The following is a 23,569-nucleotide window of genomic DNA, read 5'->3' on the forward strand; positions in this document are numbered from 1 at the left end:
GGCAGCCGCTCTGGTGGGGGCTGTCCTGAAACAACCGCTCCCAAAGCACCCACTCCCAGTGGCCACTCCCAGCCTAGGGCAGCGAGCCTGGCCGACCCGTGGTCTTGGGATCGGCGAGAAATGCCTGCGGTGCGCCACAGAGCTTCCGCGGTCACCCGCGACTTGCACTGCCGTGGCAACAGACCCTGCATTCATTCATGCCGTGACCAAGGTGTTTCCCCCTCAGGAAGGACCGTCACCGGTTTGGTGAGAAGGCAGAGAGATCACCCCGCACCCCACGCAGGGCTGGCAGACGTGTGGGCAGACCTCCCCGGGGGCCCTCAGCCGAAGCAGGGGAGAGAGGAGCTCACGCGCACGACCAAGGGTCCTGGGGGAACACGTCCCTCTGGCCGAGGGGCGAGCACCTCACAGCCTTGCTCAGCGTTCTCCGTGGCACTCTTCAGCATCTGACACAGATCTGATGTGTTCTCACGGCTGGCTGTGGGCACCTCCTCCCACATGGTGGAAGGCCCGTGAGGGGTGCCAACTTCATTCACTTTTGATCTCAGCCATCTCTCTGGCACTTAGAACTGTGCAGGAGGCGCTCAATAAATATTTGCTGACTCAGTAACCTAGGGAAACAGGCATTCTTGTACACAGCAGGTGTGAGTACCATCTGGTACCATCGGTGGAGGGGAGCTGGCAGGTACCAATTAGAAGGACACACCCCATGGTCTCTCCAGTAGAGCCCATGGCAGCCGGCCGGTGCCTCCCTGGAGAAAAGCGTGCAGGCGGTCAACAAAACACAGGTGTGGGATGTGCGCAGCAACCCTCCTCCTAAGGGTCCAGACTGGAAACAAGCCCACAGCCCTTGGCAGGAGAAGGAACCACCAAACTGGGGTCTGCCCACACCATGTGCTCTCAACCACAAAAAGGACCAACCGTGGTGCCCACCACATGTGGACCTGAAAGTGCTGTGCTGAGCGCAAGACGCCCAGAGAGTCCACACCCCAGAGAGCAGACCACACGGCCCCATTTACAAAACTCCTAGAGCTGTTTGTGGTCAGGGCAGCGGTCCTGGGGACAGGCACAGACGAGGGGACCCTGCTCATCTCAGGATGATGCTTCATAACCCGGATGCTGGGCACATGAGCGTTCTGAGACGAATCACTGCACTGCAAGCTTCTGATGCTTCCCAGGGGGTGCAGTGGGAAGAACCCGCCTGCCAAGGCAGGGGACACCGGGACACAAGGGACACAGGTTCAATCCCTGGGTCGGGAAGATGCCCTGGAGTTGCAAATGGCAGAGTCGGACACGACTGAGTGGCTGGGAGCACGCACGCGTGCACTCTTCTGAGAGGGTCTCCTGATTATATTGGATAAATGGCTCACTAAGAGAAAAGAGAGAAGCCCACATGGACACGGACCCGGCAACTTCCCGCCAGGATAGGAAGACGTTCACTGCGGCGATGGAGGCAACTGAGCATCCGCCAGCAGGGACGGTGAGTGATTGCGGGGACGCACAGAGAGCAGAGCTCCTCCCCACGCACTGCCAGCGAGAGCCCCAAGGTGGGCTGTCCACGGAGAAGAGCAGAGGACAGAAAGGTGCACACATGACGCTATATCTGTGAAGACTGGTGCACACACCTAACACACGTGGCATTGTAGACCTGTGGTTCCCAGGCGTGCTCCTAAGCCCTGGGGTCCCTGAGACCGAGCCAAGGACCCACGGGGTCAAGGTTACTCTCAGAACAACACTGGTGGCCTCCTTCATGCCCCTTCTCCTACAAGTAGGTGGTGGAATCTTCCAGAAACCATGTGACACAGTGATGATGGCATCGCTTTGATGGCTAATGGAATGCAGACTTGCGTATTCAGGGCTGTCTAAATTTGAGAAAAGGTGCTCAGCATCACTAGCCTTCAGGGAAATGCCAGTGAAACCTGCAGTGAGATATCACTTAACACTTCAACACATCACATTCAGAAAGATAGACAGGGACTCTCGGCCTGGTGGTCCAGTGGTTAAGAGTCTGAGCTCCCAACGCATGGGGCTGGGGTTCAATTCCTGGTTGGGGAACCAGGTCCCATATGCTACAACTAAAACTCAGCACAGCCAAAAAAAAAAAACTAAATATTTTAAAAAGAAATACAGATAACAACAAGTGCTGGCGAAGATAGTGGGGCAGCCACTGTGGGTTAACAGTTCGGTGTTTCATCTGACAGTTATACAGAGTTACCAGAAGACCCAGCAATGCTACATTCCTGGGTACATTCCCCAAAGATATGAAAACATACGTCCACTCAAAGATATCTAATGAATACCAAGAGCAGTGGTATAGTAGCTAAAAGGTGCCAACGGTGTTCATCACCTGGTGAATGAATAAGCAAAGATGTGGCCCATCCACACACTGGAATGTCTGCCATGAGAAGGAATGAAGCCCTGATTCACGCTGCAACACAGAGGAAACTCCAAAGTATCACGCCAAGTAACTAACCGGGGACAGTCCCCAAAGGCCACATACTCTAGGATTCCACGTCCAGGAATGTCCAGCACACGCAATCCATAAGAGATGGGGACTAGACCGGAGTCTGCTGGAGGCTGGGAAGAGGAAGCAGGAGGTGGCTGCTGCTGGTGTGGGGTTTCTTTCTGGGGTGATGAGAATGTTCTAGAATTAGATTCTGATGATGTTTTCACAACCCTGACAAAACCTACTGAACTGTACACTTTAAATGGGAGGACTTGATGGTGCACGAACAATGTCTCATAAAGCTGTCTAGGAAGGAAGGGAGGGAGGGAGGCAGGAAGGAAACCGTTTTTCTAAAGCCAAGAAACCCCCTCAGGCCAGACCCTCACTCTGGGGAGTGGCTGTGAAATGCGCCCTTTTCCTCCAAGTGCCATAGGCTCTGGGGCAGCCAAAGCCGGGGACCACCTCCTGCCCCAGTGCCCCATGGGAGCTGTGAGCCCACCCCTCGCCTGGGAGACTAGGGCCCCCTGCTCAGCTCTTCTACGACCTCTACAAAAGCACCTCCCATCCCCTCTACTCTCAGAATCCCAGTTCCTCTTCCATGGGATGGAAGGACCACACAGACCCTCCCAAGGTCACCACACAGGACATCTCAGTGCCTTGACAGGCACCCCCTGCAGAGGACCAATCCATCCCCCAGCTGCCAACCGGGGCCGGGCCGGTGACGAAACCAAGGGGAACTGGCCCAGACAGTCCAGCTCTCCCCCTGCACCCCGACGGGCACGCAGCCCCCTTTTAGACCCCAGGCGGCTGCCCCAGGACACAGGGGCCTAGCAGGCCCACAGCTGCCGATTTCCAACAAAAGCCGGGAAGCTCGAGTTCACGTGACATCTTCGAGCTTCTAAATGTGTGTGCGACAAAACTTGTGGGCTCATGAAGATGCTTTGCAGAAAGAAGCTAACACGTGATACTGGCGTGCACCATTAGCAGAACAGCAGACAGAGGAGAAGGGGGTGACCGAGGATGAGACAGCTGGCATCATCGACTCAACAGATAGGAGTTTGAGCAAACTCCGGGAGGTGGTGAAGGACAGGGAAGCCTGATGTGCTGCGGTCCAAGGGATCACAAAGGGTCGGACACGACTGAGCAACTGAACAAGACAGAGGCGTGGCTGGCCCCAGCTGCCTGGGGTCCCTGAGGAACCTGGGGCTCCTGCACATTCCAGGCCTCAGGTCACACCAGAGTGAGGGGGAGCTTCACCCAGGCACTCACCGTGGACGAGCAGGGGCTGGGGGCGGCCCGGGTTCCTGGTCTGCCCCTCGCGCGGCTCTCAACGGCCGTGGGCTGGGGCTAGGGAAGGGAAAGGCCACCTGGCCTGCCTGTGAGCTCAGCCTGGGTGGGGGGGACACCCTTCTCCAGGCTGCCCCGGGCGCCAGGTGCTCTCGCGCAGTACATGGGCTCAGGTGTCCAGGTTTCCAGCCTGGCCCCCTCAGATCCCCCGGCCGTGCTCAGGCACCTCTCAGACCTGGCGCAAGTTTGAATCTCCCACACGCCCAGCCTGGAGAGGACAGGGGCGGGGACGGTCTGTGGCGATCGTCCAGGGACCAGGCAGAGGTTGGGCGGGTCTCTCTGCTGCCTGGGGCCACAACCCAGTGACCCCGGAGAACCCTAGACGCTGAAGGCCCCACGTTCTGCCCCCTGCACCCGGAAGAAGCGTTCCACGACCCAAGTAAGACTGTACCAGCTCCTGCCTCACACTGGCAGGGGCGCCCCCTGCCCCTGGGGAAAGGCCCCAATCTTCATGCTGAGGGTAACACTGCTGCCCTGGGCCCGGTCCCTGCCCCTCCCGGGCCTTTCCTAACCCAACTTCCCCTCCACCTGCAGGGCCTCTGCACCTGCTGTGGCCTCTGCCGGATGCACTCTCTGCTCCCCACCACAGCTCCTCCTGCTCAAACAGCCCTTCCTCCAGGAAGCCCTCCCTGATCTCCAGGGATGTCAGATTCCCCCGGACCGGCTCACAGAGCACATCCGCTTCACTCCCACGACGCCCGGGTTTTCTTCTCTGCTAAACCGAACGGTCCCGGGAGCAGGGCCATGCTGAGTTTTGCTGAACACTGTATGTCTGGCATGCGTCACAGACCCCGGGCAGGCCAGGTCCAGGAAGTGACTGTCGGGGTGAACACGTGGAGAAACGGGGGGTGGGGTGGGCCCGCCACTTCCTGCACATGTGTCAGTGGGCAAGCGGCCCCGATTCCTCCGCCGTGTGCCGAGGAGGGGCCTCTGATCTCAGAGGGCTTACGACAGTTCAGGCACAGGCCATGAGCATGACACGGTGTCTGCAGTTAGCATACAGCTATCTCAATGCTAAAGCTTCCCTATTAACCAGACATCGAGCCATTCCAACACCCCTGCCTGGCAGAATCTGGGGGTGTGAAGCCCTAATGGGGGGCTCCTTTCCTCCCACAGGGTCCCGGGGCCCGCAGGTTTTGCTGGGGTCCTTTTCCAGGAGGGAGACTGCCTCTAACTGGGCCACCCTGACCCCAGGTTCCCTCCTCTGTGCTCAGGGGGGCGGGGTTGGGCTGTTCCCCCGGTCCCTCCATCGTGCCTGCCCAGCGGTAGAAGCCCCCAAGTGACAGGAGATGTCAGAGCCCCCTCCCTGCCGGGGAGTCAGGCGTGTGGCTTCCATCAGGTTCCATCTGGACATGCCCAGAGGTGACCAGGAACCCTGGCAAGGCTCAGAACCCTGCTCGAGCCGGGCCTCGGGCGATGGTTGAAACCACCTTCTCCAGGCCCGGGCTGCCACTGCAACATGGCCGAGGGGCATTTCTGCCCCGTGACCCACCTCTCAGCAGGTCCCAGGGGCAAGCAGGACCAAGCTACCAGCTCCCCAGTTTCACCAAAGGGCCCTTCCTTCCCTCGGGACCCCCCAGCCACCCCCTACAACAGCAGCCAGAAGGCACTGAGGCCCTGGCTGCCCCAGCGACGCGCCATCGGACCCCCGACCCCCACCCACCAGGCCTCCCCCACCCCGCTCCCCATGCCGTGTGCATGGTGGGTGACCACAAACAAATCCGTGTGCCCGTCCACGCATGCCCTCTGCCCCCACCAGACCACAAAGGGCAGAGGCTGTGCCCGTCCATTTCACCAGCACGACCCCTGGTGCAGAGCGGCTGTCCGGTGCTGGTCTGTTGTAGAAACGGAGGGGACGGATCGAGAAACACATGGTGAATAATCACGGCGAGCGTTTCTCATTACTCAGCAGTGCTGAGCCCCTCTCCGAGCTTGAACGAGTTAGTTCATTTAGCTCTTAGAACCCTCCCCCGCCCCCGACGAAGGGCCTTCCCCGCGCTTACAGCTGGAGAAAGCCAGGCACAAAGTGGTGCCTGCCTGAATTACAGGGCGGGAGAACTGGTAGGGGTCAGGGAGACCCTGGGTGAGGAGGAGGAGGAGATGAGATGGATGCGGTGATGGGCGGCGGGCAGTCCTTGTTCATGCGGCCAGGGCCAAACTCCTGGGTCCCACTGAAACTCACCCCGCCCGCCCCCCACTGTCCACACCTCCCTCCCCGGAGGAGCACCGAGAAACCCAGCCTGTGCCCTGTCTGTGTCCTCCGCCGGGCCCTGCCAGGACAACCCTCGGATGGGACGAGGGGCACTGAGTCAGGGGCCCCTACCCCCGGCCGACTGCAGCAGCAGCCACACCCCAAAGCCCATCTGAGAAAGCCCAGGCAGAGGAAAAAACCTGGGGCTCCCGAGAACAAAGCAAGCCTCCAGGATTCCAAGGCCCACAGCCACAGAGAGGCCTCTGGCAGCAAGCAGAGGGGGCGGGGGGCCGGGTCTATTTTGGAAACCCCGGAGGCTGCAGGCACAGACTCGGGAGCCAGGCCTGCGAGCCCGCCCGCTCGGGCACACGTGGACTTCATTACACTCCCTGCCTCCTGCAGGCCAGGGGCCTGGGTGAGGAGGAGCCCCTGGAAGCCCGCTGCCCTGGTGGCAGCCCGCCACCTCCCGCCGTGCGACCCGCTTCCACGAACCACACCTTTCCACCCTCCAACCGGCCCTCGAAACAGTCAGCTGAAAATCAGAAGCAGTCCAGTGCCCAGGATGTGGGGGGATCGAGCCACAGACAGGGGCCTGGCACCTAGTGGGTCCTCAGTGAGGGCGAGTTCTGTGCCCGTCCATTGGGAGCAGGATGGAGAGAAGGAGCCGTCGGGCCAGGGGGGCCTGCAATCTCGGCCTCAGCACACCGTGGATGCCTGGCAAGGGCCACAGCTCTGGACAAACAGGCCCCCCATCCCAGGAATCCTTCCTGGACACCGCCCAGGGGTGGCCCGCTCACAGACCGTGGACCAGGGCCATCCGGGCCCATCCCTGCCTCCCCAGCATCCCGCAGGGCCTGTCCAGGGTTGATGCCCAGTGAAGGTCTTCAGAGCGAATGACCCAGGACAGGACAGGACGTGGACTCCCTGCCGTGGAGAGAGGTCTCCAGACAACAGGTTCCCAGGGCTCCCTCAGAGGGGTGGGCTCGGCCACAGACCTCCCCCCCACCCCAACCCCCGCCTCCATCCCAGGAGCTGAGCACAGACCTGGGCCAGCACCAGGCCCCGAGGATGCCCTCCGCTGGCCGAGCATCCCTGGAGGAACCAGGGAAGAGTCTTACCTTCCAGGCTGCCTCTTGGGACAGAATGCACGGAGTTGGGGTCCGAGTCCTCCTCCAGCCGAGACCGGGGCCCAGTCGGCTGCTTGGGCACTTCCTGGGTGGGTGGGGAGCGGGCTGTCTCCTGGTGAGGTGTGGTCAGGGTGGCATGGGCACTGGGCTCCGTGGGGCCCTCGGGGGGGCTCTGCGTGGTCTGGGTCAGGAGGATGGCGGGCATGCTTAACGTGGGAGGGGGCCCGGCGCCCTCCTGCCCGGCGCTGCGGTGCGTGGCCTGCACGTCGGGGATGAGGTTCTCTTCCACCCCGGCCCTGGCCTCGGCCCCCTCCTCCAGGACAGGGTGACCCGGGATCGGGCCTGCCGTGGGCCGTCCATCCAGCCCCTGGGGGCCGCCTGCAGCCAGCTGCTCCTGGATGGTCAGCACCTCCCTGTCCTCCTGACCATCCTCCGTCACTCTCCTGGCTTTGGCCTGCACGGGGGCCGGGGGACCCAGGGCGGCAGCTGCCGTGGGCCTGGGGAGGGCGGCCGGCCAGCGGGTGGCCTGGAGGGCTGAAGGCGGCTGACCCCCGCCCCCCAGAGCGGCTGGGCCCCCAGCGCCCGCCTGGAGCTCGCCCGCCAGGGCCTCCGCCTCGGCCGCCTCCTGGTCGTAGCTGTAGGGGTCCTCGTAGTGCCGCTCAGGGTCCCCCTCCTCGGCGTCCGAGGAGTTTCCGGGGGCGGCATCTCCATGGCAGTCGGGCAGCGGGTAGCAGATGAGCTCGCCGCCCGCGTCGGGGCAGTGACAGGCCCGGCAGGGTGCCAGGCGGACGGTGTGGCCAGCAGCGTACTTGTGGCCGGAGTGGATGCAGCCCACCTGGCCGCACTGCGGGCAGCTGTCGGCCGCCACCATGGCCTCGATGCAGTTGGGCGGCAGCTCCGGGCAGGGCATGAACTGGCAGCTGATCTTGCCACCGCCCGGCGGGCAGGAGCACTCGGTGCTGCCGAAGTCCACAAAGTAGGACTGGCCGGCGGGCACGCGGCCGCGCACAAAGCCGCCCTGCAGGCAGTCGTAGTACTGGTAGCCCTCGCAGGCGCAGCCCCGCTGCACGCACGTGGCACAGCAGGCCCCCGGCTCCAGCGTGTCCTCGATGCAGTTCTCCAGTGGCGGGCACTCGACCCCCGTGCAGTCCTGCCCCGGGGCTGCCGCGCCGCCGGGACTCAGGGCCAGGGCCAGGGCCAGGGCCAGCCAGCCTCCCACGGGCTCCCCGAGCCGTGCCATACCCCGCAGCCGGCCACGTGTAGCCTCCAGACGGACTGTCCGCTCCCACAAGGCCCTGGGGGAATTGGAAAGGACAGGGGTCAGCATCACGCCGTGGCGGGGGGGTGGCACTCGTGTGCACGCCCAGCACACACGCCAGCACGGGGGCACAGCTGGGCAGCCTCACTGCCTCTGTTCACACGTGGAGCTCACCCCATGTCCCACACACACACTCCCACCTGCTCGGACGCTGCGGTTCTCACGCGGTGATATACAAGGTCGCCAGCACCCAGCTCAGGGCCGCGGCCCCCTGCCCTCACCCCCCTCCTAACACGTGCCCGAGTGGGACCCTCTGCCCCCAGTCCCGCGTGCACACACACACACACGTCACACATGTTCACCGGGCACACGGCCGCAGGCACGCGGGTGACAGGCAGGCAGAGGCCCCACCACAGTCCTCCAGGCAGTTATGTGCATCATCTCACCAAGCCTGGCCTGTGTGCCAGGACACCACGGGTGGTCTTGCACACATGGTCCCAGGCATGTGCAGATGGCAGCACCGAGTTTATCTCCCCCCGAAATCTAGGTTGATCCCCAGCCATGCGCCCACAGGCCCGGGGCAGCCAGCCAGAGGACACGGCCAGGTGGACGCGGGACAGGAACCAGGCCCTCCTGGTCTCGCACAGCAGCCAAGCCCCCCACCACTGCGGCCCTCGGACCCCAGCACTCAGGAACAACCCCCAACAGACCCCCTGAGACTGCAAGCTTAGCTCCAGGGCAGCCTTCTGCCAACCTCCTCAGCAGACGTTACTGCCGTTTGCAGAATTAGCCTTGCACGTACACTGACCCGCACACACACACACACACACACGCCAATGCCGTCCATTCACGGGGCCCTGTGAACACCTCCCCGCCCCTGCCCGCCCTTCTCCACCCGCCCCCACCCACCTCCCCCCTCCACCTGCCCCTCTCCACCCACCCCTGCCCGCCCCCCTCTACCACCACAGCTCTGCCCCACTCTAGCCGCACACTCCCCTCCCCCCAGCTACCTTGGAACCCGCCTGCCACCTCCCTCCCCCATCTCTTTCTCTGCAAAGCCAGTGTGCTCTGAGAGCAGCTGACCCCATGGTTCTTGGCCAGCAAGGAGCGGCCTGGATCAACCTGCCCTCCAGGGCCCTCACGTGACCCCCACAGCCCCTCCTCAGCCTCCTCTACAAGCTACCCGAATGTTACCTTCTCATGGGTCCTCTCTCCTCCCCTCACCTCCACCCTCACAAAGGTCACTGGTCCCATAAAGGCCCTGGGACCTGCCATGACTCGGGCGCAGGCCTGCACCCCACCCCGGGCTGCGGGCTCCTGCTCAGAGACAAAGGGTCCCTCTCCACCCACTCCCCGCCCCGAAGCTGTGCTGTCAGTCACTGCTAAAGTTCTCCGATTTAGAAACAAACCCAATGAAGTGACATCGCTGGTATTTTAAGTTTGTAAATTTCACCCCTAAGAAATATAATGACAGGGACTTCACTTTATTAAGTTTTTAAGAGACAGAGAGAGGAATCAGCCTTCATGCCGCCTGCCTCCCGGCTGAGCTGGGGATAACATGACGAAAGAATGCGGGAGAACACCGTGAGAGAACACGACTAGAGAGCACGGGAGAACGCCATGAGAGAACACGGGAGAACATGACGAGAGAACATGGGAGAACACGATGAGAGAACACGACGAAAGAATGCAGGAGAACATGAAAGAACACAGGAGAAGACCATGAGAGAACACGGGAACACAATGAGAGAACACGGGAGAACACCACCAGAGAATATGGGAGAATACCACGGGAGAACAAGGGAGAACACGATGAGAGAAAACCATGAGAGAACAGGGGAGAACACCATGAGAGAACACGGGAGAACATGACGAGAGAACACAATGAAAGAATGAGGGAGAACATGAAAGAACACAGGAGAAGACCATGAGAAAACACAGGAGAACACCATGAGAGAACACAATGAGAGAACACGGGAGAAACGATGAGAGAACACAATGAGAGGACACGGGAGAATGGAGAACACCACCAGAGAATATGGGAGAACACCACAGGAGAACAAGGGAGAACATGATGAGAGAAAGGCATGAGAGAAAGCCATGAGAGAACAGGGGAGAACGCCATGAGAGAACAGGGGAGAACGCCATGACAGAAGAGGGGAGAACGCTGTGAGAGAACACGGGAGAACGCCGTGAGAGAACACGGGAGAACGCCGTGACAGAACAGGGGAGAACGCCGTGAGAGAACAGGGGAGAACGCCGTGAGAGAACACGGGAGAACGCCGTGACAGAACAGGGGAGAACGCCGTGAGAGAACAGGGGAGAACGCCGTGACAGAACAGGGGAGAACGCCGTGAGAGAACACGGGAGAACGCCGTGAGAGAACAGGGGAGAACGCCGTGAGAGAACACGGGAGAACGCCGTGAGAGAACAGGGGAGAACGCCGTGAGAGAACAGGGGAGAACGCCGTGACAGAACAGGGGAGAACGCCGTGAGAGAACACGGGAGAACGCCGTGACAGAACAGGGGAGAACGCCATGAGAGAACACGGGAGAACGCCGTGAGAGAACAGGGGAGAACGCCGTGAGAGAACAGGGGAGAACGCCGTGAGAGAACAGGGGAGAACGCCGTGAGAGAACACGGGAGAACGCGTGAGAGAACAGGGGAGAACGCCGTGAGAGAACAGGGGAGAACGCCGTGACAGAACAGGGGAGAACGCCGTGAGAGAACACAGGAGAACGCCATGAGAACACGGGAGAACGCCGTGAGAGAACAGGGGAGAACGCCGTGAGAGAACAGGGGAGAACGCCGTGAGAGAACAGGGGAGAACACGACAGTGGCACAAGGGCCCGTCCAGCGGGGCAGTGACAGAGCAGCTTGGCGGCCACACTGCAGGAGAAGCAGCCTGCATCCGTGGCCAGTTGGCCAGGACTGAGGGCACAGCCCCCCCCCCAAGCCGGTGCCCTCCAGAATGGGGCTTGTTCTGCCAGCGCTGTGGCCCCAGCATGGGGAGGCAGATGCCAGCCCATAGGAACTCCGGAGATTACTGAACGCCAGGCGGTGGTGAGGACAATGGAGACATAAATGAATGAAAGCCAGGAAATGGGACAGGAAGAGGCTAGGGTGGGGGAGAGGCTGTGTCAGCCAGGGGAGCCGAGCAAGGCTTCTCTGAGGAAGTGACATTTGAGCAGAGGCCTGAGTCCCGTCCCTCTCCGGAGGCAAAGCACAGCAGATGCAGAGACAGTGAGTGCAAAGGGCCTGAGGCAGGCCTGGTACGGGGGCGGAGGAGGGGGTTGCCCCCAGCCCCCACAGGGTCCACCCACCACGGTGGAGCCCAGTGAGCAAGGGCCAGGGTGGTAATGGCCAATGAGCCCCGCTGCCTGGAATGATCCGACGGGATGCTCGACTTAAAGGGTTCGTCTGCTGCTGCGCTAAGAGCAGGAAGCTGGGCAAATGATGGGTGGCGGGAGAGGACATGGTGGGACCGGATGACAACCTGGATGGGGGGTAAGGAGTCCAGGAGAAGCAGAGGTCTGGGCCCGAGTGTCTGGATGGAGCTGGGGCTTCCTCAGGCAGGGAAGATCATGGAGGAGGGCCATGGACGTGCAGGGGAGACTGGCAGCTCGGTGTGGGCCAGGCTGAGTTTGAGAAGCCCAGAGATGGTCCAGGTGAGGACAGTAAGGATGCAGCCAAGGACAGGCATGTGTGCTGGGTGGGGCCAGAAGCCAGGGAGTCCCTGGGCAAGGGCTGACCCACACATCCCACCTCAGGAGGGTGGAAGACCCCACAGCAAGGAGGCCCGAGATCCCCTTGACAAACCACAGGGATGGGGGCACAAAGGCAGAGTCAGAGACAGACCGGCCTGCAGGGAGCAGAGGGAGCTCCCCGTCCCCAGAGATAAGCAAGCCGACTGGGAACCCACATGCAAGAGAGAACTGGGAGGGCACAATCTCTACACTGCTGGTTCTCGGATCCAAACACGCCGTTCCAGGGGGGTGCCCGCTGCTGTTCTCCCATGGCCCCTGCTGAACAGAGCCCCCCAAATGTCTGGGTTCTGCAAAGGGCCCCCTATTCCAACCTAAAAAGAGGAATCATGAGGGGAGGGGCTGAGAAAGGGTTCTTGACCTCCTGCAGCCAGAGTTGGGGGACACACAGAGGCCCTGCGGCGGACTGCCCAGTGCCTGTAGCTGGGCCGGGGTTGGGGGGCGCTAGGCCCGAGGTAGGGGCTCACTGGGGACCAGGGAGACACAGAGTGAGACTCCCCGAGGCTCTCTCGACACCCGCAGATGAGCAAAGCTAGGCAATGCACACACATTGATGATAATAAGACCACGACTGTCACAGTGCCAGCCGGCCTACGTGAGCTCTGGCGCGGACACTGTGAAAGGGGCACTCGTGTGTGCGGGGCGGGCGCCAGGCTCTCCTGACCCATGGGGTTCCCCCCGAGGGATCTGCAGTCGGCAGCGATGGCCGGTGAAGGGCATCTGGGCATCCTCTCGGGGGCTCACGCTCCACCACCAAGAGACAGAAACAACAGACCTTTAGATAGGAAGGAAGATGGGAGATGCCTTTGGCTGGGGGCATCCCACTCTGTGGGCCCAGGGAAGGCTCGGGGCAGCAGCGGGGTGGTGGGGTGGCCCAGGCTGACCACAGCTCTGCCAGGGAGGGGTTCTGATGCAGCCTGGGGTCAGGGTCTCACAAGCGGGGTGTGGGCAGGCGGGGCGGGGGCTTGCTCAGCAAGGCTGTCTTCCCAAGTGTCCAGGGAGACATGCCTACCATCCCACAGCCCCGCATCCACAGGGCACCCGGGGAATGGGGGGCTGGTGACGCTGGCCACACCTCTGCTGCCCTCACTGCCCGGCTGCAAGCTCCTGTCCCTGCCACCCTCACTGCTTCCTGCCCCCCCTAAATACAGACACACGTTCCTCCATTCAGATGACCCCCACCTGTCCACAGAAGCCCCGGATTCACACTCTCTCAGCTGGCAAGGCCACCCCGATGCCCCCCACACGGGGCACCGACTCATCACCACTGCCGAGTGCAGGGGCTGGCCTCACGTGACAGAGAGTGAATCACAAGATAAGGGAATTCTTCCTTTCTCCAGTTCGCTGAGCCTTCTGATTCTGACAAGAATAGGCTTGTCAGAGCTAGCCAATAAAAATACAAGACATGCAGTTAGAGAGGAATTTCAGATAAACAAGGCATCATTGTTTGGTACTAAGTCAGTCCTGTGCGATATCTGGGAGATACTTATTCCATCGTTTCTCTGAAATTCCAACGTAACTGGGCGTCCTATGTCTTTACCGGGCAACCCCAGATGAGAACAAAGTCCCAGGTTGACACTGGTGTGGCTTCAAAACTTTAAAAATATCTGTGGGGCATCTTTCTTTTAAACCAGAGGCAGACACAGCCAAACACTGAGGCTCTCAAGCAGCTGGGGATGACAGAAGGGAAATAAACACTCAGGACCCTTGTAGACACACCAGTTACAAGCACACGAGTAATCAGGACCACCTGGCCTGCTGGCCTCCACCTCACAGAGCAGCACTGGCCCCAGCATCTCCCAGAAGCCTGTCCAGACTGCTGCCCACTGCCCCCAAGTCCAAGCAGAGGGTGATCGCCAACCAGCCACCCCACCATCTGTCCACAGAGTGTGTTTAGAACCCACATGGTGCTTCTGAAATTAGTTGCTGTTATTAACACTGCAGTGTTACTAATTTATATAATTGATTTAATGTTATGACACATAAAATCAGAACATTTTACAGTCAACCTGGATTTCCAATTTCTCTAGGAAAATCAGAAGCTGGGCCGGACGGCAGGGCCTCAGTGGTCCATGGTGGGTCCACGCTCACTGTCCATCGACATCACAGGGCTCCCCCCAGTACCCCATTTCTATCCTCTGGAACCCTCCCGGGCCTCTCCTGTCTACACACAGGCAAGAGAGTCCCAGGGGAGACAGGGGTCCCTGCTTCTTCTCTACCTGAACCGTCTAGTGTCCTGGGATAGGAACAGTTTCTTCTCTAAGTGGAAGCTGGGGAATCATGCTCACTCCAAGGAGTCCACTCCAAGGAGCCTCCAAACCTAGACAGCATATTAAAAACCAGAGACGTCACTTTGTCGACAAAGGTCTGTATAGTCAAAGCTATGGTTTTTCCAGCAGTCAAGTACAGATGTGAGAGGTGGAACCACAAAGAAGGCTGAGTGTTGAAGAAATGATGCTTTCAAACTGTGGTGTTGGGGAAGACTCTTGAGAGTCCCTTGGACTGCAAGGAGATCCAACCAGTCCATCCTAAAGGAAATCAGTCCTGAATATTCATTGGAAGGGCTGATGCTGAAGCTCCAATACTTTGGTGACATGATGCAAAGAGCCAACTCACTGGAAAAGACCCTGATGCTGGGAAAGATTGAAGGCAGGAGGAGAAGGGGCAACAGAGGATGAGATGGTTGGATGTGGCATCACCAACTCAGTGGACATGAGTTTGAGCAAGCTCCAGGAGACAGTGATGGACAGGGAGGCCTCGCGTGCTGCAGTCCATGGGGTTGCAGAGCCGGACATGACTGAGCAACTGAACAACAACCAAGGAGCCCGCTCCTACCCGGGCGGCCTGGAAGGTCAATGGTGTGAGAATCCGACATCATCTGCAGTCACACGAGACACACAAGCTTGGGAGGGAAAGCATGAGTGACATGCTGGCGCCTCCCAGAAGCAGAGCCTGAGATGGGGTTCTGAGCACGTGGTTCATTGGAAGAACCCTTGGGAGAAGGGAAAAGGAGACATGACGGCAATGGTGTTGTCTCGGCCAAAGTCTGACACCTGCCTGGCCCCACAGGGAACACCCAGGGCTCACCCTTGTCAGGGACATCGGAGGGTCACCTGCTGAGGATGGCAGAGGGAATACAGCGAGAGATCACCTCCTGGGCCCACGGTGGGGGTGGGTGGCAACACCTGTCGGCCAAGGGCGGGCGTCTGGAGAGGGTGCAGGTGTGAGCCAGGAGGAGAAGCAGTCTGTGCACCAGCGGGAACCACAGGCTCTGCCACACACACACACACACACACGCACACACACACACGCATGCGTGCACACAAGAGCAGGTCAGGAAGCCTAATCCAAGAAACTACCCTGAAACCTAGCTTTAATTTCTATATAATTTGGGCTGGGATCACCCCAGGCTCAGAAAGGTAAGAAAGTAATGTCCTAAAATGTCAACTCAATGGACATGAGTTTGAGCAAACTCCGGGAGATGGTAAAGGACAGGGAAGCCTGGCGTGCTGCAGTCCATGGGGTTGCCAAGAGTTGGACACAACTGAGCGACTGAACAACCACAACACCTGTCCTGAAAATAGTGTTTGCACACCAATGTTCACAGCAGCATTATTCACAGTAGCCAAAAGGGAAAAATAACCCAGGCGTCCATCAACAGACAGATGGATCAACATTATATGGTTCCCTACACACAACGGAATATTATCCAGCCGTAAAAGGGAAGTTCTGACACTTGTGGACAACACGGATGAACCTGCAGGACACTGCTCAGAGAAACAAGTCAGACACAAGGAATGAGGACTGTGCGACCCACTTATGTGCAGTCCTTAGAGAAGTCAGCTTCACAGAGACGGAAAGCAAGATGGTGGGTGCAGGGGTGGGAGGCGCGAGTGTCTAATGGGGAAGAGGGTTGGCTTGGGAGGATGAAAGGTTTTGGAGATGCTGGTGGGGACGGTCACACAACAGTGCGAATGGACTTACTGCCATGGAGGTGTCTCAAAAATGGCTCAGAGGGTCAGTTTTATATGTATCTTCTACAGTCAAACGTAATAAAACATGTGCACTATGGAGCCTAAAGTGAACAGTCAAGGAGCAGAGAGAGCAGAGGAAAAGAAGTGCTGCGCTGAAGGCCCAACAGGAAGCTGGGGCCGCCCCCCGAGACCTCCCCGTTGTAGTAAGCTTCCTGGCAGCCAAGGCTAAAAGGGAAACCAGAGGATGACCCGGTGCTGCTTGTCTGATAAGAGGAAGTCATCTAATTCTCCAGGAAAAATAAACGTGCTCTTGGTACAAAAAGTCAGGAGGTATTTTAGCTGTTGATCAGGTTCGTATTAACTTTTACTTCCTCAGCACCGACAGAATGCCCAGCACTGGCCTGAGAACTTCCAGCGTGTTGATTTTGTTTAACCATGCTCGACAGATAAGGAAACGCGGGCTCACATAGACCCTCAGTGACACCAACAGTAAAAGGTGGTTCAGATATCGGAAGGCAGATCCGCCTGGCCAGGGAGCACAGCCTGGGTCCTCCACTTTGCATTCACTGCCCACCTGCTACCTGCCAGCCCCCACGACAGGTACCGGGACGTGGCCACAAACAAGACCCCCGGCGGCCCTCCTCTCATGTGGCCAGCATCCTAGAGGATGGAAGAGACAAATAACATGTTAGAAGGGAACAAGGAGGTTGTGAGGGATGACCCTGGCAAGACAGGGCCGCACGGGCCTCACCAAGAAGGCGACACTTGGGCTGAGAGCCCCCTGGCACAAGTGCGGTGGCCGTGCTAAGATGTGGGAGAAGCAAGCCAGGAGGTGGTAGCAGCGCGTGCAAAGGCCCTGTGGCATGAACCAGCTCCAACCTGTGTGGCCGGCATGCAGGGAAACAAAGAAGGGAGGGAGAGGAGGTGACGGGAACAGCAAGACGGAAAAGAGGTGGGGGTGTGAAAATTAAGGAAGGAGAGAGGGTCAGAAGAGGAGACCAGTCAGTCACCCATGCCCAGGGCCCCAGGGAACATGGCAAAGTGTCTTGGTGGACACTGTTCCAACAGGGTGGCAGGAGGCATCACCAGGTCCCAACACGTTAGCAAGTCGTCAGGAAGCCAGAGGAAGATTCCAGCCACAGGAAGCAGGGAGCCGGGTCAAACTTTGCCATCATCAAGGAGGGAGAGCAAGCATAGAGGGCAGGGCTAGACAGCCATGCCCAGTGAGGCTGGCGGGTACCTGGGTGCTGTGGGGGCGGGTGGGATGGGCGAAGGGCCACGAAAGGAAGGGTGTTCTCTGGGGTCAGAGGTGGCGGTGGTCACAGGAGCGTTTATTCACTTGTATGCTGACGTTCACGGACTTTTTGGTACGTTTTGGTATGTGTGTTTTTTCACAAGGGAAGAGACTTTTAAAAGAAAAGAGCCTATCATGATAGTCCAGAAATAGGAAACAGAGAGCTGTTGGCAGAAGAAATGGATAGGAGTGGACAGATATGAAAAATAGTCACAAATCACCCAGAGAAAAGTGATTAGGCCTGGCTTTCATCTTTAAAGGCCGGTATTCCTTCACTTTCTCATGGAAAGACATCTCATCTGCAAAAAGACAAGTCTGGCCAGCGGAGAGTGGGCAAGGCTGAGGGCACAGGGGACTAGCCTGAGACCCCCAAAGAGGAGGGGGACTAGAGGAAGAGTCCAGGGGACCCCGGGTCTTGGGCCAACCCGGGGTGCAAAGAGCTGACAGCAGTGGGGCCCAGGTGGAAGGCCCAGAGGGTGCTGGGACCCGTGTGCTCACACTCCTGGCCCCTGGAAACCCTCCACGGGTGAGCTTGTGAAAACACGGGGAAGATCATCCTCCCAGTTTAACAGCCAGACTTCTCCCCCGCCCTTCCCTCTCTTTGCTTACAAAGAAAAAAAAAGGAAGTAAAATGATTAAAATCTCCTTAAATCCGGAGTGAGAGTTGAGCCTTCATATATAATCGCTAATCTCATTATCAACATAAGCAGGTGAAAAATTACAAAGATGAACACCCGTGACTTACAATCAACCTTCGAGAAAAGAAAATGCTGCTTTTGGCAGAGGATGGAGCTGATATTTTCCTTCCTCAGGAGTCATGACTCTGGAGAGAGGAAAGACACACTGGGCGGAGCAGTGAGAAATGGCCCTGCCCGCGGCCAAGGCTGAGCTCATCACCCTCCCCACCTGCGTCCCCACGCCCTCCACCCGGCCCCAGGCGGACAGACCAGCATCCAGCTTGTCCGTGGTCCTACCGCCGGGGACTTCTCGCCCGACTGCCTCCCAGTTGCTAGAAATTCTGATGGTTCTCTATCACCCCCAATCTCTTGGTTAATCCACCCATCTCCACCACAAAAGGAAAATGTGAGCAGAGCTGAGCACTGGACATGGGACGGTTTCTCATTACTCATTGTACACTCACCCTCCGTCCAAGAAGGGCCCCTGGATTTCATTCCAGGGTCCACACCACTCAACTGTCATGTCATCAGTGCTTCTCATTCCTCTCGCAACCATGCCTAACCCAGGGATGGACACCAGGCCGACCTGAGCCCATGAGGCCCGATTCAGGTGAGACACTGGGCAAACGGCCTCTCTTGTTCCTACCGTATTAGATATGAACTGATTAAACACTGAGGGTCCCTGGAGCCATCCTATCGTCAGGTGGAGACTGTCTGAGGCTGGAGTCAACTCAAAAAAAAAAAAAAAGAAAAGCCAAGATATAGAAAAAAGAGAAACAGAGCCACAGTGACAACTGCTGAGCACCTGGATCCAGCCATACCTGAAGCTACCTGAAAAGCTGAACTCCGCAATGTCATGAACCCATCTTGCTTAAGCTTTCCGTCACCTGCAATCAAGAGTCTTAACAGATATATGGGCTTATATAAAAAAACTGATGCCTATTATTTTAGGGGTCTCGGAGACTATCTGGGACTCATGGAACCAGGGTTGAATACACCTGGCCCAAGAATAAAGTGAAAACTCCTAAGGTTAGCTTTCAAAGTCCTTCAACATCCAACTCCCACCTATCTTTCCTACTCCATTTGTCTCAGTTGCCCTCTACATATGTAATTCCCGCTAATTTCTAAGACTCTGCTTCCCAATCACTCGTTTTGGTTCATATCATTATCCCAAACAAGGGTGCCCTCCCTCCTGAATCTCTGCACACCCAAATCTAACCTTAAGGCCAAGACCAAGGGCGGGTGGATGGATGAATGGATGCGTGGATGAAGGCACAGATGAATGCGTGTATCATTGGACGGACAAGTGGGTGGGTACCAGACGGAAGGTGGATGAGAAGGTGGCCTAGCAGATGGGTCATGGAACTGGCAGGTGGATGGACAGCTGATGAAGAGATGGACGGGTGTCTGACAGATGGTGGTCTGATCAGGGATGCTGGGTGAATGAATGGCAGATGGAAGACAGATGGATGTGAAGATGGATCCGTGGATGGAGGAGTAAACATCCTGTGGATAAATGTCTGGTGGATGGGCAGACGGGTGGGTGGAAAGATGGGTGAGGAGATGCAGGCAGTGTGGACGGGAGGGTGGGTTAACAGTGGGGGCATCAGCAGGGACACGAAGGGCTGAAAGACAACAGGTTGAGTGGGGAGGGAACAGGTCAGCAGACAAGCAGATGCGCAGATGGCGGCTGGGCCGCCAGACCGTGAGCACATGAGGGGAGGTCTCGCCCCATCAGTGCTCCCCCCAGCCTCCCTGGAAAACCCAGAACAAGGCCCGCGGCCCCGCTGCAGGCCAGCATCTCAGGGGAGTCCTGCACCGCGGTGAACAGCGTGAAAAGCGCGGGGCGGGTGTCAGACTGGCTCATGTTCACAGCCCAGCGGAGCCACCTCCTGCCGTCTGACCACAGACCAGAGGCTCCAACTCTCTGAGTTTCCTTTTCCCCATCCATCCAGTGAGGAGAACACGCTACCCTCGCAGGCCGCTGTGGGATGAAATTTAAACGTAGCTGCAGAGGCCAGCCCAAGAGCTGGTCCAGTCAGAGCTGACGATAATTCCCACTCTATTACAAATTGTTCCAGTGCCTAGAGTAAGAACGGGGCCTCCTCCTCCCGTTTTATGAGACTAGGAAAAGTCCTGATACCAAAAGCAGACATGGATACAACAAGAGTGAGGTACCAGCCAGCCTCACTTATGAATCGAGCTGCCAAGCCCTAAGTAAAATATCAGAAAATTGAATCCAGCAGCATATTACAGGGGTAATAATACATCGTGTCCAAACAGGGTTTACCTCAGGAATGCAAGCGTCGTACAACACTGAAAATTCAAGGCAGTTCCCTAAAAGACAAATGCTATGTGATCCTTTCAATAGATGCTACTCAATAAACTTCAACATTTCATGATTAAAATCCCTGAGAGAAGTCAGTTGCTCCTGGTACAGCGGATCATCTACTCGGTCCCTACTGGAGGGGTCCCTCCCTGCCAAGCATGGAGAATGGGTTCACCCATCAGCACCCCCCACACACATACACACAGAATAAACTGGCCTTTACAGGCAATTAATTCCTCCCCTGCGTGCATCTATGCTGTTATATACAACTCTACGTGACCCCATGGACTACAGCCCTCCAGGCTCCTCCATCCATGGGATTCTCCAGGCAAGAATACTGGAGTGGGGTTACCATGCCCTCCTCCAGGGGATCTTCCTGACCCAGGGATCTAACCCACATCTCCTGTGTCTCTTGCATTGCAGGTGGACTCTTTAGCAACTGAGCCACCTGGGAAGCCCAATTTCTCTCCCCTGAAAGGGACACAAAGGTAGGAGATCGACTCTGGGGTCCACCGTTTCTGCAGAGCCTCCCAAACCAGGCACATGCCCTTCTCAGCCCTCCTCCAGCCCCTGGACTCCAGGGGTCCATGCACACTGAGAAACTGCTGGAGGTGGAGAGGGGAGTCCCCAAGCGAGGCCGGGACCCGGTTCTCCGCCTACCTCTGGGCTCACGCAGACCGTCTCCGGCTTCCTGTTTTCCTTCTCCTTCGGAAGCAACATGTGTTTTCAAGGGAAGCTGAAAGACCCAGGGTCCCTCCATGAGAGACGCATGTACATTACCTGCGGGTCCGTGTGAGCAGGAGTGTTGGGGCAGGGGGGGATGACAAGTGCATCTGTGTGCATGTGAAATCTAAGTGAGTATGCGTGTGGGCAGGTGTGTGCCCCGAGGCACGTTTAAGCATGTAGGAGTACGTGTGTGTGAGTGTGAGCCTGTGCACCCCTGCCCCACTGGGTTCCCAGCTGCACTGGTGTGAACAGGGGTGTCAACACCTACCGACCCCGCATCCCGTTCGACCTCAGCTCTGCCCACATCCCCGCGCTCTGGGCTCCCACGGTGCCCTGGTCAGGCTGGGTCTGCTACCACCTTCCCTCTACCCAGACGGGCCAGATGCTCACGGGGCCAAGGCAGGTAGGTTGCCTCCCCGTGCTGGGAGCTGACATCTCCCACGGATGGGCCGGAGGCGGGGACCCCGCTCGCCTGCTCAGCCTTGATTTTTCTGGTGGGCGGGAGAGTGGGGATGGGTAGCCGGATTCATTTGCCCAGCCCCATCACAGGACCGGCACAGGATATGAGATGCGTCCTCAACGTGAGTGTCACCTACACTCATTCCAGAAGGGCCTTCAGCAACGGAGAAAAACTCACCTGACATCACCTGGCAAGTCACTGGCTAAGCTGGAGGTCACACCATAACCACCACCGGTGTGTGTCCACCCTTCATACAGAAGCCCCATCTCCTGGGTCCTCCTCTGAGCCTCACGGAGGCCAGGGAGGGACTCTGGGGTCGGGGGGTGGGGGACAGGCAGACAGACAGAGACACAGAGGGAAGCAGCAGCAGGAAGACAGACAAGGAGACAGACAGACAGACAGACATGGATGTGCAGGAGGTAAGATGAAGCGGATGGGCAGGGGGCCGGCCCAGCAGACCCGGGCTCCTGGACCACACTCCGAAGCATCAGTGTCCAGAAGGCGGCGCAGCCAGGGAGGTTCTGTGACCATCTCGGGCCTCTGCCAGGCCAGCAGCCCCATTTATTTGCACGGTCCTGAAATTGAGAAACTTCTTATGGCTGTCCCCAAAGGCCCCCAAGGCCATCAGCCAACTCTGCTGGAGCAGAGATGGGCAGCAAGTGGCATCAAGCCCTGTACCCTGGAGGTCAGGGTTCAAATGTGAGCCCAGCTCCCCCCAGGCTGTGGGCGGCTCAGAGCATGTGATCCCAGAGCAGACCTGCCCCTGTCTACTCATGAGCCCAATTACAACAGCCTCCCAGCAACACGGGTGGACTCCAGAGGAGATATAAAGACCGTAGCATGGCGCCAGGCAAACAACAGGCGTTCAATAAAGGACCTGCCTCAGCTCCTCTCAATCTCACAGCTCCTCAGGTCTGCCCATTGCTCTGGGCCCTCTGTCAGGCACACCCTTCTGGCCTGAGAAAACTCCTATTCATCCCTAAAGACCCAGCTCAGTATGCCCTCTGCCAGGAAATCTTTCCTGGGCATTCACAGCTGCCTTTTTTGCCCTCCCTGTGCCCTGTGCATGGAGTCCTAACCACTTGGAGTAAGGAAGGCTGGAGATCAGGACCCTGCAGCCTCACCCCCAGTCTCCAACTCCCCATTTTCCAGGCCCAGGCAGGTGCACTGGCACCCTGGCCTGGCGGGGTCCTCACCCCACAATCACCCAGCACCTCAGACCCCTCTTCTCACACTTTGGGCCATTCCTGGGCACCCAGTGACAGCAGAGTCAGGAGGGCTATCCCCAATTTGCAGATGAGGAAACTGAGGCCCTAGGAGGTGAGATGGCCTGAGGCCAGCAGGGTCTACTCGAAGGAAAAAGCTTCCACGGCCACAGGCGGGCATCCACTCCTGGGCACACGGGGGCTGGTGGCCCCCACCCTCTTGGCCACACAGAGGCTCTTGACACTCCCCGCCAACTACCCCCCCACCCCCGGCAGGCAGGCACACCACTTCCTCACTGACGCTGACCCAGGAGGGGGTGCCCTGGCCGCCCACATTACAGCGCACACCCCCTCCCATCGAAAAGCCAGGCTCCCCACCCTGGAGGAAGGAAATAACCTTTCCCCAAACCAGCACTTTCTTTGCAATAATCTCCATATATGAGAAGACGGGTATTTTTGCAATGCTTCCAGATTCCAACAACCCTGAGTACAATGGTGCAAAATGACGCATGACTTGACCCCACAGGGGCCCCAGGAAGAGACCAGCCCGAAGGAAAGGAATTAGTGGTTCGTGCGTGCCATGGTACCCCATAATCCAGGGCCAGCCTGCCCGGGGCAGGACCCGAGGTGGACAGACCTGGCCCCCGCCCAGCCCTGGTTCTCACTTGCTACATGATTGCAGCCAGCCTCCCACCTACGCTGAGCCTGGTTCCCTGCCCTGTCACCTGCCCAGGCCTCCTGCTGGCTGGCAGACCCCCGCCCCCAATTCCA

The 23,569-nt window shown here is 58.4% G+C and overlaps 1 protein-coding gene across 2 annotated transcripts in view; it reads right to left on the reverse strand.

Annotated features, from left to right (window-relative positions):
* The window catches only part of FBLN2 (fibulin 2), a 66,514-nt gene that overhangs the window by 37,986 nt on the left and 4,959 nt on the right, over positions 1 to 23,569 (reverse strand). For both annotated transcript variants that reach the window (XM_081526480.1, XM_081526478.1), the window contains exon 2: positions 7,103 to 8,406. In XM_081526480.1, coding sequence (XP_081382606.1) covers positions 7,103 to 8,351 — 1,249 coding nt within the window. In that variant the 5' untranslated portion in view covers positions 8,352 to 8,406. The remainder of the gene's footprint in view (positions 1 to 7,102; positions 8,407 to 23,569) is intronic.

Source organism: Giraffa tippelskirchi, chromosome 9, assembly GCF_054371585.1.
Source record: "Giraffa tippelskirchi isolate mGirTip1 chromosome 9, T2T-mGirTip1v1.2.pri, whole genome shotgun sequence".
NCBI classification, from domain to species: Eukaryota; Metazoa; Chordata; class Mammalia; order Artiodactyla; family Giraffidae; genus Giraffa; species Giraffa tippelskirchi.